At 40.8% G+C, this 16,678-nt stretch overlaps 1 protein-coding gene and 1 long non-coding RNA gene across 4 annotated transcripts; one reads left to right on the forward strand and one right to left on the reverse strand.

The window, feature by feature from the left end:
* Positions 1-2,587: 2,587 nt before the first annotated feature.
* On the reverse strand, positions 2,588-13,757 carry LOC311073080 (actin, cytoplasmic 1-like). Its single transcript, XM_084098515.1, has 5 exons — positions 13,658-13,757; positions 6,074-6,407; positions 3,846-4,536; positions 3,144-3,582; positions 2,588-3,049 (listed from the first exon to the last, which is right to left on the reverse strand). The coding sequence occupies exons 3-5, from the start codon at positions 3,963-3,965 to the stop codon at positions 2,838-2,840; spliced, it is 771 nt and encodes a 256-aa protein (XP_083954641.1). The 5' UTR covers positions 3,966-4,536; positions 6,074-6,407; positions 13,658-13,757; the 3' UTR covers positions 2,588-2,837.
* On the forward strand, positions 9,796-11,844 carry LOC311073081. 3 transcript variants are annotated; one of them, XR_014604108.1, is made up of 5 exons: positions 9,796-9,931; positions 10,581-10,714; positions 10,897-10,959; positions 11,126-11,220; positions 11,587-11,844. It is a non-coding gene; the product is annotated as an uncharacterized lncRNA (long non-coding RNA). The 3 variants fall into 3 exon arrangements; XR_014604109.1 differs by lacking the exon at positions 9,796-9,931 and adding an exon at positions 10,046-10,212; XR_014604110.1 differs by lacking the exon at positions 9,796-9,931 and adding an exon at positions 10,051-10,192.
* Positions 13,758-16,678: the final 2,921 nt, after the last annotated feature.

Raw genomic sequence — 16,678 nt, forward strand, 5'->3', positions numbered from 1 at the left:
ATGAGTGTTTTATTACATTCACTTCTCACCACTGACATACATTCGCATACACAGATATCATTCATCATTAATACAAAGTAGTCCGTTAGTATCCATAACTGACATAATCCACAGCAAAACTTCTGTGAATAGATACCTTTTTGATTTGCCTCGGGCTTTGCCTTCGGTTTGTTTTACCCTTCAAACATGGCGGCAGCTTGTTGCTACGCAGGTCACATGATTTGTGACGTAACGCCGACCAAGAGAATACTCTGCTAGATTCCTACTGTTTGTGGCTTGACTATGGAGAACGACTGGGAGACTGATAACATTAGGGAACAAGCCAAAGTCTTTTTAAAATCTTGCCGTCATGTAGAATAGCAAGGAGGGACAACGACTGAAGACATTATTTACTTACATGGTGTCAGTAGTCCTAATCAGAGCTGTAGAGATGCACACACTGCACAGGCACAATGGCGCTTTGCCGGCATCTGCTGACAGAACGCGATATTGTCAGTGCTAAAACGCAACTCCACGACACAGAGCTGTCGCGAGATACGCGCCTTTAACTGGATTAAGCCGAGAAAAGCCGGTTTGGACGGACCGAGCTCAAGGCGGATGAGCGCAGCCCTCGGGAAGGCAAGTGTATTTCTGCGGCGGGGTCCAGTTAGCGAAAGATGAACAAAAACCACAGAGTGCCGAGCAAGCAAACTCTGAACGCCGTGGAGGTGAATTTTGATGTATTCGTACATCCCGCACAAACACAATAGTTAACCACTTTTGCTAGCTAGGTCTCCAATATAACTGCTAAAGTTAGCCTACTTGCCGTAGACTAACGGTAACTCTAGGCTTGGAGTCCCTCTTATGACGTCACGCCCAGCCTAGTGGAAGGGAGAGGGAGTGCTTAAAACCACTGTAAAAAGTACCAACTTTTCATATTATATTCAGCATTTTGGTATAAAAAACATACAAAACAATGGTGGGCGGTTCTTATCTTTATGTTTAATAAGCACATTGCATTATCTTCGTGAAAAATGTAACCTGCAATTTACACTTTAAGCTTTGCGCGTTATTCTGATCTGCTTGCCTGTAAGTTTGGTCTTTTATATCACTGTAATTAGTCCATTAAGCTAAGCTAAGCGTTTTATATGTCCAGCAGGGGAATCCTGAAGTATTGAGGGAAACCCTAATAGCTTGCATGCAGCACATTGCCACAATATAAAGTTAAGGCAACTAAACAACCAAGAGAAATATATGTCAACCTCAAAAATTTAACATTGGATCTGTACATCCGCTTCGGGGAATGACATTATAATCTCGTTCACGGTAGAGAAAGATAGGTAGGCTACACAGGAAAAGTAACCGTGAAGACACTGAATTTAACATAAAACCGCCGTCATAATAATCACAAATACACTTACATTGCTGTAAATGAGTTTTATGAATGAATGGCTTGCTCTAACTGTTGCTCGTCTTCGTCAACAACACGCGCTTTTGCACCACCTGCTGGTGAGATCGACTAACAGCAGATGGAGAGTATGCTCGGAAATCTACTGCTTTTCCTGCAGTTCCTGGATGTCAATTTTGAATTTACTGTCGAATTTGAACCACTGAATTTGTGGAAGCGAATTTGCAAAGCGAAATAAAATGGACCGAAAAATGCCTGTTGAATATTATAGGTTGTATTTTTAAACAGTTTGAATATTTTGGAAGTGAAATATGAAAGGTGAATATGGATTATTGAATATTTAATAATGAAAATGTGTTTGAAATGTTTTTAATTGAAATATTCACAGCTTAAATATTCAACCATGTTGAATTTCAGCCCATAAAAATGCAAGCCCTAAAAATACAATGCATTAAAATGCAAGCATGGTTAATGCAATGCGTATTTTTTTCAAGTAGTGCAATTCAACAGGCTTTTTTGTTTCAAAAACATTTGGCATTATTTTACTTCCATAGTTATCCAACATGAGAGAAAATGAAAAATAAGTGCTCTCAATTCAGATTTCATTGTCCGTAACTGTATGTCCAATACCTTATTGAAAAAGTCATGACATTCCCTGTATGTTTGACTTCTAATGTGACTTCTAATGTAAAAAGTTAGTTAAGTTTTGCTAAAAAAAAAAAAAAAAAGAATAAATCCTTTGTAAACATTTAGGCCTCGCCTGGTTTCACAGGTAGAGTTTAGATTAAGCTAGGATTAGGCCTTAGTTCAATTAGAGCATTCAAATACTTTTTATAAATGTGCCTTAGACGTTACTGGTCTGCATTGAGACAGATGTCAGTGCAAGTTGCTTTATTAAAACTGCTCAAACATTCATTTTAGTCCAGAACTAGGCCTAAATCTTGTCTGAAACCAGGGGTTAATGTTAAGACTGCAAACCAGTCTAAAACTGTAAAGCGACTTGAATTTAAAGAATAATCTGATATGGTTACTTTTCATGACCTAAATCATGACCTTAAAAGAAATGAATGTGAAATTTAACTGCAAATCCAATGGCTATTGTATTTAAAAAAAAACACAGGTTGAAGTCAGACCCAAAAAAAACAAGTCATTTCAGTCAGTTTTAAATCAGAGCAATATACTGAAGACAGTAGACACTGTGTGGTTTTACATGTGCACGTTTTATTTGGGTTTACTTGTCAGTGTAAAGAGAATTCCTGTGGATGATGGATGGGCCGAACTCATTGTACTCCTGCTTGCTGATCCACATATTCTGGAAGGTGGACAGGGAGGCCAAGATGGAGCCACCGATCCAAGCGAAGTATTTGCGCTCAGGGGAAGCAATGATCTACAAGAGAAAAGAGATGTTATCTCATCCTTAACCATTGCAAGCAAACTTAACTTTTAAGTCTCATCTTTGCATGCATTTAAGGTGCATCACTTTGATCTTAATGGTGGAAGGAGCAAGGGAGGTGATCTCCTTCTGCATACGGTCAGCAATGCCAGGGTACATGGTGGAACCTCCAGACAGCACTGTGTTGGCATACAGGTCCTTATGGATGCCTACGTCACACTTCATGATGGAGTTGAAGGTAGTCTCGTGGATACCGCAAGATTCTATACCTGCATAAAGAAAACAAGTTAGTCATCATAGTAAACCAGTTGAAACAGGGATTGTTAACGCACAACCCATTTTAATGCACAGTGTGAGACTCACCCAGGAAGGATGGCTGGAAGAGAGCCTCAGGGCAACGGAAACGCTCATTGCCAATGGTGATGACCTGCCCGTCAGGCAGCTCGTAGCTTTGCTCCAGGGAGGAAGATGAGGCAGCGGTTCTCATCTCCTGCTCGAAGTCCAGGGCCACATAGCACAGCTTCTCCTTGATGCCACGGACAATTTCTCTCTCGGCCGTGGTGGTGAACCTGTAGCCACGCCCAATTAGGATGTCCTTCAGGTAGTCTGTCAGGTCACGACCAGCCAGATCCTGACGCAGGATGGCATGGGGAAGAGCATAACCCTCATAGATGGGCACGATGTGGGTAACACCATCACCAGAGTCCATCGTGACACCAGACTTTCGACCAGAAGCATACAGGGAGAGCACAGCCTGGATGGCCACAAACATGGCAGGGGTGTTGAAGGTCTCAAACATGATCTGTAGGAAAGAGCAAAGTTAGAGTTTAATAAAAAGAATCCCCTTTAAACACTTCCAAATCCAAACCAATACATGGTTAAGGAAGCAATACTGGGCAGAAAACCTCCCTGGCACACCATGCTGATACGGTTCACACTTAGGACAATGCTAGTAAGAAGTGTTAGAAAAGCTACCATGCAAGAAAGAAAACAGAGTTCCTCGTAACAGAGTTCATGGGAGAATCCAAATAGTAGGGGTCATATGAATAAGTCACAAAAACACACCTGTGTCATCTTCTCCCTCTTGGCTTCGGGATTGAGGGGAGCCTCTGTAAGAAGGACAGGGTACTCCTCAGGGGCAACATGCAGCTCATTGTAGAAAGTGTGGTGCCAGATCTTCTCCATATCATCCCAGTTGGTCACGATACCGCGCTCAATAGGATACTTAAGGTTTAAACTATACGCGTTTAAAAAACTGTTAAAGTCTTTGTTATAGTTAGATAATGACACTTGTACTCTGTAGAGCTGCTTTTTAAGGCGTCATAACTTAAGGACTTTGCAACATTAACGCCACTGAGTTAATTTGAGCTTAATGACACTACCATCTGTAGAGCTGCTTTACAGCTGAAATTGAAGTAAAATTATAATCGAATTATGCAAAACTCCTGTCATTACAGTGAAGCTGCTTTGAAAAAAAAATCCATACAATATAAATTTAACTTGAAATGTTTACCATTATAATGCTGCTTTTGTTTTTAATCCTACATTTATGCATATGACAGTTCACATACAATTTCTAACATTTTAATAAGAGACTAATGCCCCAATGAAAATATAATGACTATATATACCGGATGCCAGGGTCGGCCAACAATGGAAGGGAAAACAGCACGAGGATCATCATCTCCAGCAAAACCGGCTGTGGTCATACCGGAGCCGTTATCAATGACAAGGGCAGTGATTTCCTTATCCATAGCTGTACAAAAAAAGAAAAGTGAAATCGTTAAAATACTGCAATCCTTTAGTTTCTCTTATAGATGGCGATGATGCTTGAGTAACGGGTGACGACTGTCCAGTAGGTGGCACAAAGGCGCAGGGTTGAAACCAAGCGATTTGAGACAAAGGAAGTGGTCATGCAGGAAGTTTGAGCCATAGATATCATAAAAAGGCTAGATGTCTCGTGCGCGCTGCTGGCCAATGGAGGTCGACGTCCGCACACGGCGGCCATCTTACCACAGTGTGCTCGCTCACTCGTAACATGGTGCATGTACTTTTAAATAACCATAACTTGCTCAATTTTCTACCGATTTTCAAACGGTTTGGTTTGTTATAAATGTCAGAGATGTAGCTATGACACTGCATACATATGAATAAGTATAACATACATGTTCAAGCCTTCGGAATTATAGCCACGTTAATAACGTTTGTAAGAAACCAAACCGTTTGTAAATCCATCAAGATTTCAGCGAGATAAGAGGATTTGTGTGCGTGCTGATCACTCACCTTAATTCACAGCTTCCCTGTGTTAAGATGGCCCCCGGTGATGCCGGAAGTGACTCCGCCTTAAGACATCTAGCCTTTATATGATATCTATGGTTCGAGCAGCTCAATGCCGCTGATTCAGACCAACGGACACGACCACTCCCAGTTTCAAAGGCCAAGGTAAGCGCTTTACCTTTACCACGGAGGAAACTACGCCACCAAATCCACATTTAACTGCATTATATGGATCAATTAAAAGGCATTTCACACCTAAAGCTTGGATTTAAAGCCCCTCTAGTTACAAAAAGAATATTTACGGTAAAGTCCTTCCAGCTAAGAAAGCTAGAATTGCGATTGGTTGATACTACTGAAAGATTTAGAGAAGCACACAATATTTGTAACCTTAAGAGTAGAGCAATAAAAATCCACATTAAAGGCACACTATGCAGTTTTCCGTTTTTGTCAAACAGCGACCCCTAGAGTCGCTTTGGAGTACTTGTATTTAACGTTACTGTCGTAAATACCACTCACGCAGAGCCGTCTCTCCACTCACGACCTGATCCCCTCCCCCCTGTATACCGGTACCTGTTCAGTAGGATGGAAGCGTCGGACATCGAACAGGCACAGATAGACTCTGAAGGTGTCTATTGACGAGGTAATGTTTCACGTTTTCATACAAATATGCCAGCTAAAGTTTGCATAAGCACAGTACGCATGCCATACGAAACCTGAACCAGACAAAGGACTACGTGATAAATACACATCACAACACCAGTTCAGCTTGTAAACTTGCTTGTGAGGCAAGCTGGGCAATAAAACATGTAACTTAAGAGAAACGAATGTTTGTTATCAAGTCTGCTGACAGCTCTGCTAATCGATAGCTAGCTAGACATATGTGGTAATTAGTGGACTGGTCTTATTATCAACAATGGATTAATGAACAACTTCGTAAAAAATGACATACAACAAAGCAAGCGCAACAACATACAACATAGAACGCAAGCAAGTTTATAAATAAGAGATTTACTTACTAGTCCATCAACAAGAACGCCAGGCCTGCATCGCTGTTGCATCCTTTGCTGCTTTTTAGCTCTCGCCAACGAGTGAAAGCCTGACCGAGTGGGCCTCTTGTGTCTCACTTTCTCGTTTTCTTTTCCTTGACTCTTCCGATCGTGATTTCTTCGTCGACTCTGCCATGATTCACGTCTGAAACGCATGCTAGTGTCTTCCATAGAGGCTGCTTCATATGTTGTTGATGTATGTGACGTCGTGCCGTAAAGCAAGTCGTGATTCTCGTGAGATTTGGCGGGGCACCACCCAGGGACGGACTGACAATAGGCTTGTTTGAGATGCGCCTTGCCTCACCTGAAATGTATGTGAGAGTAGGCAGCTGCAGTGAGGGGAGGAGTGAAAAAAGCGCAGGCAAGACGGACAGTTCTCTCTTCTCGCAGTGGATCAGACACCTGTGAGATCAAAGATGGATATCGCGGGATTCACGGGATTTACGCTCGTGCACAGTGTTGCTAATAAACTGGATGTAATTTAAGTTCTGTTGCTTTTATATGAAAATAATTATAATGAACAAGACACCCATTTAATTACATACCAAATATGTGTTTATAAATCATTTTTACTTTAATTACAGACATGTTTTATATATATTTTTTATAAATAGGCCTATGACAACAATCAAATAACCCATAGATCACACTGTCAGAGAGTTTGGGAATACTAACACATAATTTATACACATAAAAACATGAGATCAGAGTTTTAAAATCAAAATTTTTAAAAGAGAACAATTCATCACGGTTGTTTAAACCAATGAGCAATAAGCTGTGTCGTCAACAAGTCGTTTCCCATCATGCTTTTGATCAGCGCAGTCGGTGGAGAGCAACTGCGCTCGACTGCAGAATCCGACACGTCCGCCTTGCGATCGCGAGAGTTTTTTGACATACGTCAGCATGACATCAGAGCAAGTCGGACCGCACTCGGACACATTTCTAACCGGCATGCATCTCGCGGTGATCACCGGTGATCGGTTCTGCGCAGATTTTGCTCATCTCAAACAAGCCTAATCTGTGCGTTCTGGAAAAGTCCAGAACGGCCGTCCAACCGAGGGCCGTCGGCACAAAAAAAAGTGTAATAAAGCAATATGAACAGCCAACAGCAAGGGCACTAATATGATCACTTACATTGGCTTACATTATATTTGAATAGTTAAGTTATAGTATATAGCAGTGGTCTCCAACGTGGTGCCTGTGAGTTGCCCGCTAAACACATATTAATAGCCCCAAGTGGCCAATAGCGATCCACTGTAATTCGGGGCTCCAGACTTAGGCCCCGTCCACACTAGGCCTACTGCGTTTTCGTTTAAAAACAGAGACCTTTTGCTACGTTTGCACCTCCCGTCCACACTAAAACGGCAAAAACGGAGACGGAGAAGTTTAGAAACGCTGCCGACCCGTTTTTCGTTTTGAATCTCCGGAGGGCGTTTTAGTCTGGACGGGTCAAAACGGAGGACTTTAGAAACGATGACGTAGTAGAGGCTCACGCTCGGCTCTATGATTGGGTGTCATCAGTCATGGCGTATATCTTTGCTAACAGCTGTTGTGCAAGTAAATTCTGCATTTTACAATGCTATAACTGCCTACATGCGCCGGAGGCAAGCTATTATTCGAGCGATCTGTGACAATTCCCATGTGCAGCGGCGGTATCGACCGTACATGGAGCGTCGGTTTTGGGTTAACCCGGGAAGAACCAGCTCATGGTGGGATAATTTTATCAATGAAGTTGTGTTTACACCGGCACGCGCATGCCCAGTGTTAGTGAATGGTCACGTGATCCGCGTTTTCAGGACGGAGATCAATTCTAATACGCAGCTGAAACGCTGGTGTGGACGGAGATCGTTCGTTTTAATTCTCCGTTTCTAAACTAAAACGCAGTAGTGTGGACGGGGCCTAAGGTTAGACTAAATTTGTATCATTTTGCGACCTTTTTTCGTGCCGGTGCAACTAAACATTTGCATTTTCCAACTCTCTTTGATTATACGCTGTCATTTGCGTTGCGTATGAGAAACATCAAATGACAAACGCTCAAAAAGCGGAACAAAACTTGTTTGATCTGAGCAGCGCAGAGCATTATCAGCTCGGCCCAAAAAACAGCGATCGCGGCCAAAGCAGCTGTGCGGGCTGATCTCGATCACGCGAACATTATCTGCGCGATCCACTGAGAAGCAATTCAATTCAGCGCAGAATTCTCTATCTCTATTATAAACCCGTTACCCACAGATGACTATGTGATTTAAGCTTGTTAAAAGCCAGATGAAACAGCGCTGATATTCTCAACATATTGACGCAAAAAACAGGCGAAACATTGTTGCAAGAACAAAAAAGACATTTCACTCCACAACTTATGAATTAACTGTAGTAAAACAAACTTTTTTGCAGAAATGTGCCTGTATATGTTCATATTAAAAATGCTGTTATATTAATATAGTATAAATGTATTAAATGTAATGCAGTAGCCCAGCTGGCATTCGACTGACCTTAAACGTTTAAATGTGGTTGAAATAATGTCAGTTTATGGAAAAACATTAATTCAACGTCAAAACAATGTTAAACACCAAATGGTTGAAATGGTGTTGTTAACTCACTGTGGATTCAACATAGAAATATAAATAAAATTTGAGTTGTACGTCAAATCAACATTATTTTTACAACCATGACTTTTAAACATTTTGTTGAAATATATCAGTAGAAAAATAACGTTGTTCCAACATCCAAACAATGCTGATCAATTAACTGTTGAAAAAGTGTTGATGCATGAATAATGATACAACGTTGAAAGATCAACTCTGAATTAAACGTTTGTTAAGTAACATTAATTCAACGTCAAAACAACGTTGAACACTAAATGGTTGAAGTGGTGTTGTTAACTCACTACGGATTCAACATAGAAATAAAAATAATTTTTTTAGTTGTACGTCAAATCAACATTATTTTTTTACAACCATGACTTTTAAACATTTTGTTGAAATATATCAATAGAAAAATAACGTTGTTCCAACATCCAAACAATGCTGATCAATTAACTGTTGAAAAAGTGTTGATGCATGAATAATGATACAACGTTGAAAGATCAACTCTGAATTAAACGTTTGTTAAGTAACATTAATTCAACGTCAAAACAACGTTGAACACTAAATGGTTGAAGTGGTGTTGTTAACTCACTACGGATTCAACATAGAAATAAAAAAAATTTTTTTAGTTGTACTTCAAATCAACATTATTTTTTTTACAACCATGACTTTTAAACATTTTGTTGAAATATATCAATAGAAAAATAACGTTGTTCCAACATCCAAACAATGCTGATCAATTAACTGTTGAAAAAGTGTTGATACATGAATAATGATACAACGTTGAAAGATCAACTCTGAATTAAACGTTTGTTGAGTCGTGATAAAAGCGCTTTCTAACGTTACATCTTTTATTTTTCTTTTTTTTTATTGCATAACACATTTGTTACAATTTGCCGAAAAAAGAAATTGATCTTGTAATACATCATTTAGATACAATTCATGTTTTCATAAGGAATAAAAAATAAAAATAAATACACATCAGCCAAAAGAGAATTGAGACGCTTTCTACATCTCCTGGCGTACTTTGAGAGCAACTCCAGTCTGATTGATCATTTTGGAATATCGTTCAACACAAGAGCTTGATTGGAGGACGGCGGTTGTCCATCACACAACTGTGATTCTATTGGCTCTGACGGTTCCAGACAACACCCGATTGCTCATGCGCGAAGTGGGTCTGTGTTGTCATCGTCAGGCAGATTCTGACCTGGACGGGTTCGGAATGAATTTGGTGGTAACATCTCAAACGGTAAGCAAAGTTTTTGAAGTCACATTTTATAACTAGAAAATTCCTAAATAAATGTTGTGTGTGCCTGACTCTGTCACATATGGGCGTCGTGACGTCATACTTGGCGTGGCGGCCATGTTGATGGCCTCGCGAATGTAAACATACAGCAAGTCGAACGAGGAGAAACAGAGTAGGGAGAAGAAAAGAAAGAAAAAAGATGCTAGAATCCCGAAAAGGATGTGGAATTTACCGGGATACGTTAAATGGGGAAACCAGGGACCAGTATGTGGACAAATTTTCCTGTAAAATATCCCGTATTTTAATACCTTACTCTCATAACATTAATGTTAGCCCTTCCATCGGACCTGTCAGTCTCTGCACTGTTGTCCTGTTTCTACCCCCTTGCCCTTTCAGCGAAACAGATGTTTTCAAAGCATCGTTTTGCTTACTTGAAGTCAACCTTAGCGTGATATTGGCCTTTTTAAGATAACAGCGTGGTTGTTGTGAGAGCACGATTTCATGCCAATCTGTAAGCAAAGTCACGTTAGACCTAGCTTCACAACTCGCATAGTTAATGCTGCAGTTTTGTAGTACGAATTTTTGCTGTCAGCAGAGGGATAGCAACAGAAAGATGAATGTTGAAATTTTCATTTTTCGGGATATTTTATAGGAAAATACTATACGGGAAGACAGCGGGAAAAGAGCTCTGCTGGAACAAGTTATGAAGTGAAGCCGGCAAACACTAAAGAAGAGCTTGAAGCTTTAGAGAATCACTTGGAGGACAAGAATGAGGGAGTAGAACTGGTAAGTTTTAAATAATTAATCTTGTAAAGTGCTGGCAAAGTTTCATTATGACAATTGGCTTGTTCACTTTGGTGACCACTACAAACTCCTCGTCCTCATCATGTGCCTGCTTTGTGGAGGTCTGACTCTGACCACATTTTCTGGTTATAATTTTAATTTCTTGTTTCTTGTTCTTTTCCGAGTAAACAACTGAAGATGTTGGGAGGCGTTGATGCTGCAGACCATGTGAAGAAGTCAATGGCTGCGTAAGTAACTTTATGTTCCTTTTTTGCATTAGTTTACAGTGATGTTCCCTGTCATATACTGTCATGCACTCCCCCCACACACCCACTTACTCACTCTCTGCTACATTTTCATAATGAACTTGATTGCAATATAATATTCTAATATAAATCTGTTTAACCATGGCAGAACTATGACAAATAAAATGATGGCCATAATGAGCCTCAGAGGAAGAAGTGGGAAGGTTGCCTTCATGAAGACCCGTCTCTACAAGATAATCTGTGGTGAGTTTGCTTTAACATAGTAGTTTTGTAACAGTGTTTTAAATAATTGAATATAGTAAGCAGAATAATAATTCATAAGAAATGAAGAAATCATTTTAGTTGGAGAACTCTACAGAGCATGGTCTAATATTATATACAGTACTCCATTCTGGGCTCTAGACTAACTTCTCTACCGGCAGCACTGGTTACTACCAACTGCCTTTTGTTGCTTGCCCAAGCACATGATTATCAATGACCTTGCACATTGATCAATACTAATATACTTGAAACATTGGCAATTCCACAAAAGTTGATATTTGCAAAATATTTTAATTTGAGAGGTTAACGTTTGCTAATACTGATCTGTTTCCCCCCCCCCCTCATCAGACGCTGTCTTGAGCTCATTTGATACAACTACAACAAAAGCAGACGAATACATGGCCAAATACTTGAAATATGCACCAGAGAGGATAGGTGGCGGTGGCAGAAAGAAGTAACAAGAAGGGAAGATTTAACCAGCCGTGTTCAATGTTGCCCAATGTTTGGGCCGTTTTTCTAAAGGTTAAAGTTCGACACGTGTAAAATGATGTTGTGTGAAATGTTGGCACACTTGCAGCCATGCAATAAAGCATGTTTCTTACGTCAGTGAAATGTCTTTATTAATCTTCTTCCTGGTCTTGCTTTGACCAATTGGCTTCTTCCTAGCTGACTGTTCAACGTTGATTAGATTGACGTTGTAATGACATTGCTATTTCAACGTTGATTAGATTTGCAAAATCTAAACTAAAATCAATATTGATTCAACGTTGGCGAATTCACCTATGTTGAGAAACGTGACATTGGAATGACATTGCTATTTCAACGTTGATTAGATTTGCAAAATCTAAACTAAAATCAATATTGATTCAACGTTGGCGAATTCACCTATGTTGAGAAACGTGACGTTGGAATGACATTGCTATTTCAACGTTGATTAGATTGACGTTGGAATGACGTTTCTATTTCAACGTTGATTATATTGACGTTGGAATGACGTTGCTATTTCAACGTTGATTAGATTGACGTTGGAATGACATTGCTATTTCAACGTTGATTAGATTGACGTTGGAATGACATTGCTATTTCAACGTTGATTAGATTGACGTTGGAATGACGTTTCTATTTCAACGTTGATTATATTGACGTTGGAATGACGTTTCTATTTCAACGTTGATTATATTGACGTTGGAATGACGTTTCTATTTCAACGTTGATTATATTGACGTTGGAATGACGTTTCTATTTCAACGTTGATTATATTGACGTTGGAATGACGTTTCTATTTCAACGTTGATTATATTGACGTTGGAATGATGTTTCTATTTCAACGTTGATTATATTGACGTTGGAATGACGTTTCTATTTCAACGTTGATTATATTGACGTTGGAATGACGTTGCTATTTCAACGTTGATTAGATTTGCAAAATCTAAACAAAATCCAACGGTTATCCAACACTGACACCTGACGTTGATTCAACGCTGACTCTACGTTAAAATGCCAGCTGGGAGGCTAATGTTTTTGTTTAGAAGTTATGGCAGTTTATTTATTTATTTTTGCATTTATATTTATACTAAATGTTTGGGCTACTGTTTTTGATAACACATACAATAGGTTTATAGAAAATTAACAAAAAAATCAATACTTTGATATTTTTTCAGGAATAAAAAAGCACCACCATGTTATATGTATAATAAATATTTTTTGAGTATAACAAACAAAAATCCCTTCTAGATTATTTTATCCCTTGAGGTAGCCCTCGCACACAAAAAGGTTGGAAGACCCCTGGTATATAGAAACTATGTTTTATAATTACAAGTTTGTGTAATTTGGGGTTTCTGTAGCCAGTGACACTTCATTATTTGTATTTTATGGCATTTTACTTTTTTTGTTTTTATTTGAAGGCTGAGGCCAATTATCATCATTGGTTTTGAGATGTTACTTGATGTGAATACCTTGGCAACAGTATTGTGACATAGTATCAGGACAGGACATCCTGGCTAGTTTCTGTCGCACACGGCTAGAGGCGGATGGGCCTATTTGGGAGAAAGTCCAGGGCTGTTTTTTAGCCCCAGTCCGTCCCTGGCGCCACCTCTCAAACCTGCATTGCTGGTTTTGCCAGCGGCGTCCCCTCCCCCTGCTTTGCTATCGGGATGATTCGCCCTACTACGAGTTCGTTTACCATCGAAATTATTTCAAAGCTGTTATATTAAGGTACAAATCTTGCATAGTGTGCTTTTAAAATTACACAGTTTACTCAAACTGCATTCACAATTAAAACTCAAATTACATACCAATATGAACTGAATATGCGTAACTTAAGCAATTAAAAAAAAAAAAAAAAACTTCCAACCAGCGACATTACTAACACTATCATGATACCAAATACCACAAAATACTGTTATAAATGCATTCTCACCTGTGTATTAGTAGGTTATTGTGAACAAGGGGTATGAAGCTCTTCTCAGCGTGCACTGAAAACTAAAAATACTCTACCACAAGCACACACACACAATTGTAAGATTTAGGCTGGCACAGGTCTGTAAGACTGGAAAAACTGGAAGAACTGGAGGAGAGAGCTACTCTCTGAGAGAAACGAAATTAACATTTGAACTCACTCTTGTGAAGTTAACATCAGAAGTCATAACATGAAGTTGCATCATTTGAGACGCAAAGTCTCACCTCAGAACACATCTCTCCCCCTCTTCCCCAACTCCCCGTCTCCCCGTCTCTCAAGCTGAGATCACATGAAATTCAACCAAAAATTCATATGGTTTAATGTGAACATTTATCATACAGTATTACATTTACATTTACATTTAGTCATTTAGCAGACGCTTTTATCCAAAGCGACTTACAAATTAGGACTAAATTAAGCGAGTCATCATGAAGAGGCAAAAACAACGCAAGAAGTGCTCAAAATACGAAGTTCAGGCATTATTCAGAGTAGCATAAGCCTGATAAGCGAGGTTTTAAAGGGAAAGGGAAGTTTTTTTTTTTTTTTTTTATGAGGTTAAGTGCTCACGGAAGAGATGGGTTTTTCAGTTGTCTTTTAAATGTTGTCAGGGATTCTGCATTCCGGATGAGGGTGGGGAGAGTGTTCCACCAGCAAGGAACTGTGAATGAGAATGTTCTGGAAAGTGATTTTGTGGCTTTCTGTGATGGAACCACGAGACGTCGCTCTTTGACCGATCGTAGGCTTCTGGTAGGGATGTAGACTCGTAGGAGTGAGCGAAAGTAGGAGGGAGCTGAGCCTGTGATAGATCTGTAAGCAAGCGTCAATGCCTTGAACTTGATGTGAGCAGCGAGAGGTAGCCAGTGCAGAGAGGTGAACAGAGGAGTGACGTGGGCCCTCTTGGGCTCGTTGAAGACAAGACGAGCTGAAGCATTCTGAATCATTTGTAGAGGTTTAGTTTCACATGATGGAAGTCCAGCCAGAAGAGCATTGCAGTAGTCAAGCCTAGAAATGACCAGGGCCTGGACGAGAAGTTGTGTTGCATGCTCAGTAAGGAAAGGCCTGATCTTCCTGATGTTGTGCAGTGCAAACCTGCATGATCGAGCTGTCATTGAAATGTGATCTGTGAAGGTCAGCTGGTCATCAAACGTTACTCCAAGATTTCTGACCGACCTTGATGGGGTGATTGATGATGATTCTAGCTGGATAGTGAAGTCGTGCTGTAGAGACGGATTGGCAGGGAGGACGAGAAGCTCAGTCTTTGCCAGGTTGAGCTGCAGGAGCCGGTTGCACCAACAGGGCTTTACTAAGCCTGGTCCTAACTGCTAAGTAGGTCTTAGTTAAGACCAGTCTTTAGTGTTGACCTAACGTCGGTTGCACCAACCAAACTTAAGCCTAGGCTTAACTACGCCTGGTCTTAGCGTTGCGCGTTCATGTGCGGTTGACCAGCAGCATGCGTTGCTAGGTTACGCTGTAAACTATCTTCCGCTGTTTTGTTAACTTGTAACGTTAAGTGCCAGTGACACTCTGCGGATGGCCCGACATGCGGTGGATTTATGGACATTAATCATGTCTCCAACAGTGTTTTGAAACGCACCATTTGCATAAAAACGTAGCGCTATTAACAGCTGTAATGCTGGTGTCAATGCTGCGTTGTGGTTCGACACATACTGTAAGTCGGGTGACAGCTCTTCAACAAGTTCATATATATCTCTCCGACAGAATCGAAACCTCTCTATCAGCTCCTCATCATTGTAAATGTCCAATGGATTGCTTCTGTCCCTAATAACTCTCTCCCGTCTAAAAGCCCGCTCATTGTAAAGTCTGTGTATAAGGCGTGCCATGTCTTTACTGCTGAGTTATCAAGTGGTTACTATAGAAACATTATCTAACGGCTATTAACGCTATTATATGCCTAGATTTTGAATTTACGCCTGCTACTGACTAGGCGTAAGATTTACGCCCGGTCTTAGCGAGAAGAGGACTTAAGCCTGGATGGTGCAACTGTCGTAACTTTTAGGTCGGACTTAGAATGCTGATTTAAGACCTACTTACCTTAAGACCAGGCGTAAGCCCTGTTGGTGCAACCGGCTCCAGGTGATGTTCCTTCATCCATGTCGAGATGTCCGCCAGACAGCTTGAGATCCGTGGAGCTACTGTGGGATCATCTGGTTGAAATGAGAGGAAGAGCTGTGTGTCATCAGCATAGCAGTGGTAGGAGAAACCGTGTGCCTGTATGATGTGTCCCAGTGATGTGGTGTAGATGGAGAAGAGGAGGGGACCAAGAACTGAACCCTGGGGAACCCCTGTGGTCAGTTGATGTGCTCTGGATACCTCGCCTCTCCATGAGACCCTGAAGGACCTACCTGTGAGATAGGACTTGAACCAGTGGAGTGAAGTTCCTGTGATGCCCAGTGATGAGAGGCTGGACAGAAGGATCTGATGATTCACAGTGTCGAAGGCAGCAGACAGATCCAGGAGAATGAGGACTGAAGATTTGGAAGCAGCTTTTGCGATCCGTAGGGCTTCTGTGACTGACAGTAATGCAGTCTCAGTTGAATGCCCTTTCTTGAAGCCGGATTGGTTGACATCCAGCTGGTTGTTTAGAGACAAGAAGGATGTTACTTGGTTGAAAACAGCTCTTTCAAGTGTTTTCGCAATGAATGGTAGGAGAGAGATAGGTCTGTAATTCTCTACAGATGTGTTTAGTGTTGGTTTTTTTAAGCAGTGGAGTAACCCGAGCCTGCTTGAATGCTGTAGGGAAAGTGCCAGTATGTAGGGATGAGTTGATGATGTGTGTGAGTGCTGGTAGAAGTGTGGGAGAGATGGCTTGTAGAAGGTGTGAGGGGATGGGGTCTAGAGGGCAGGTGGTAGGATGACTGGAGAGGAGAAGTGTAGATACTTCTTCCTCGGTTAGCGGAGAAAAGGAGGACAGAGGGATATTGGCTGTGGAAGGGGTCAGACTGGGTTCCTGTGTGTGTGGAG

This window comes from Abramis brama, assembly GCF_963993115.1.
Source record: "Abramis brama genome assembly, chromosome: 22".
NCBI lineage: Eukaryota > Metazoa > Chordata > Actinopteri > Cypriniformes > Leuciscidae > Abramis > Abramis brama.

Bases quoted from the DNA above. Each gene is read 5' to 3' on its own strand.
- LOC311073080 (XM_084098515.1), bottom strand. From the start codon at position 3,965: ATGGAGAAGATCTGGCACCACACTTTCTACAATGAGCTGCATGTTGCC. The intron at 3,583-3,845 runs GTGTGTTTTTGT...TCTTTCCTACAG, and splicing joins AGAGGGAGAAGATGACACAG to ATCATGTTTGAGACCTTCAA. The intron at 3,050-3,143 runs GTGAGTCTCACA...TTCTTTATGCAG, and splicing joins CTTCCAGCCATCCTTCCTGG to GTATAGAATCTTGCGGTATC.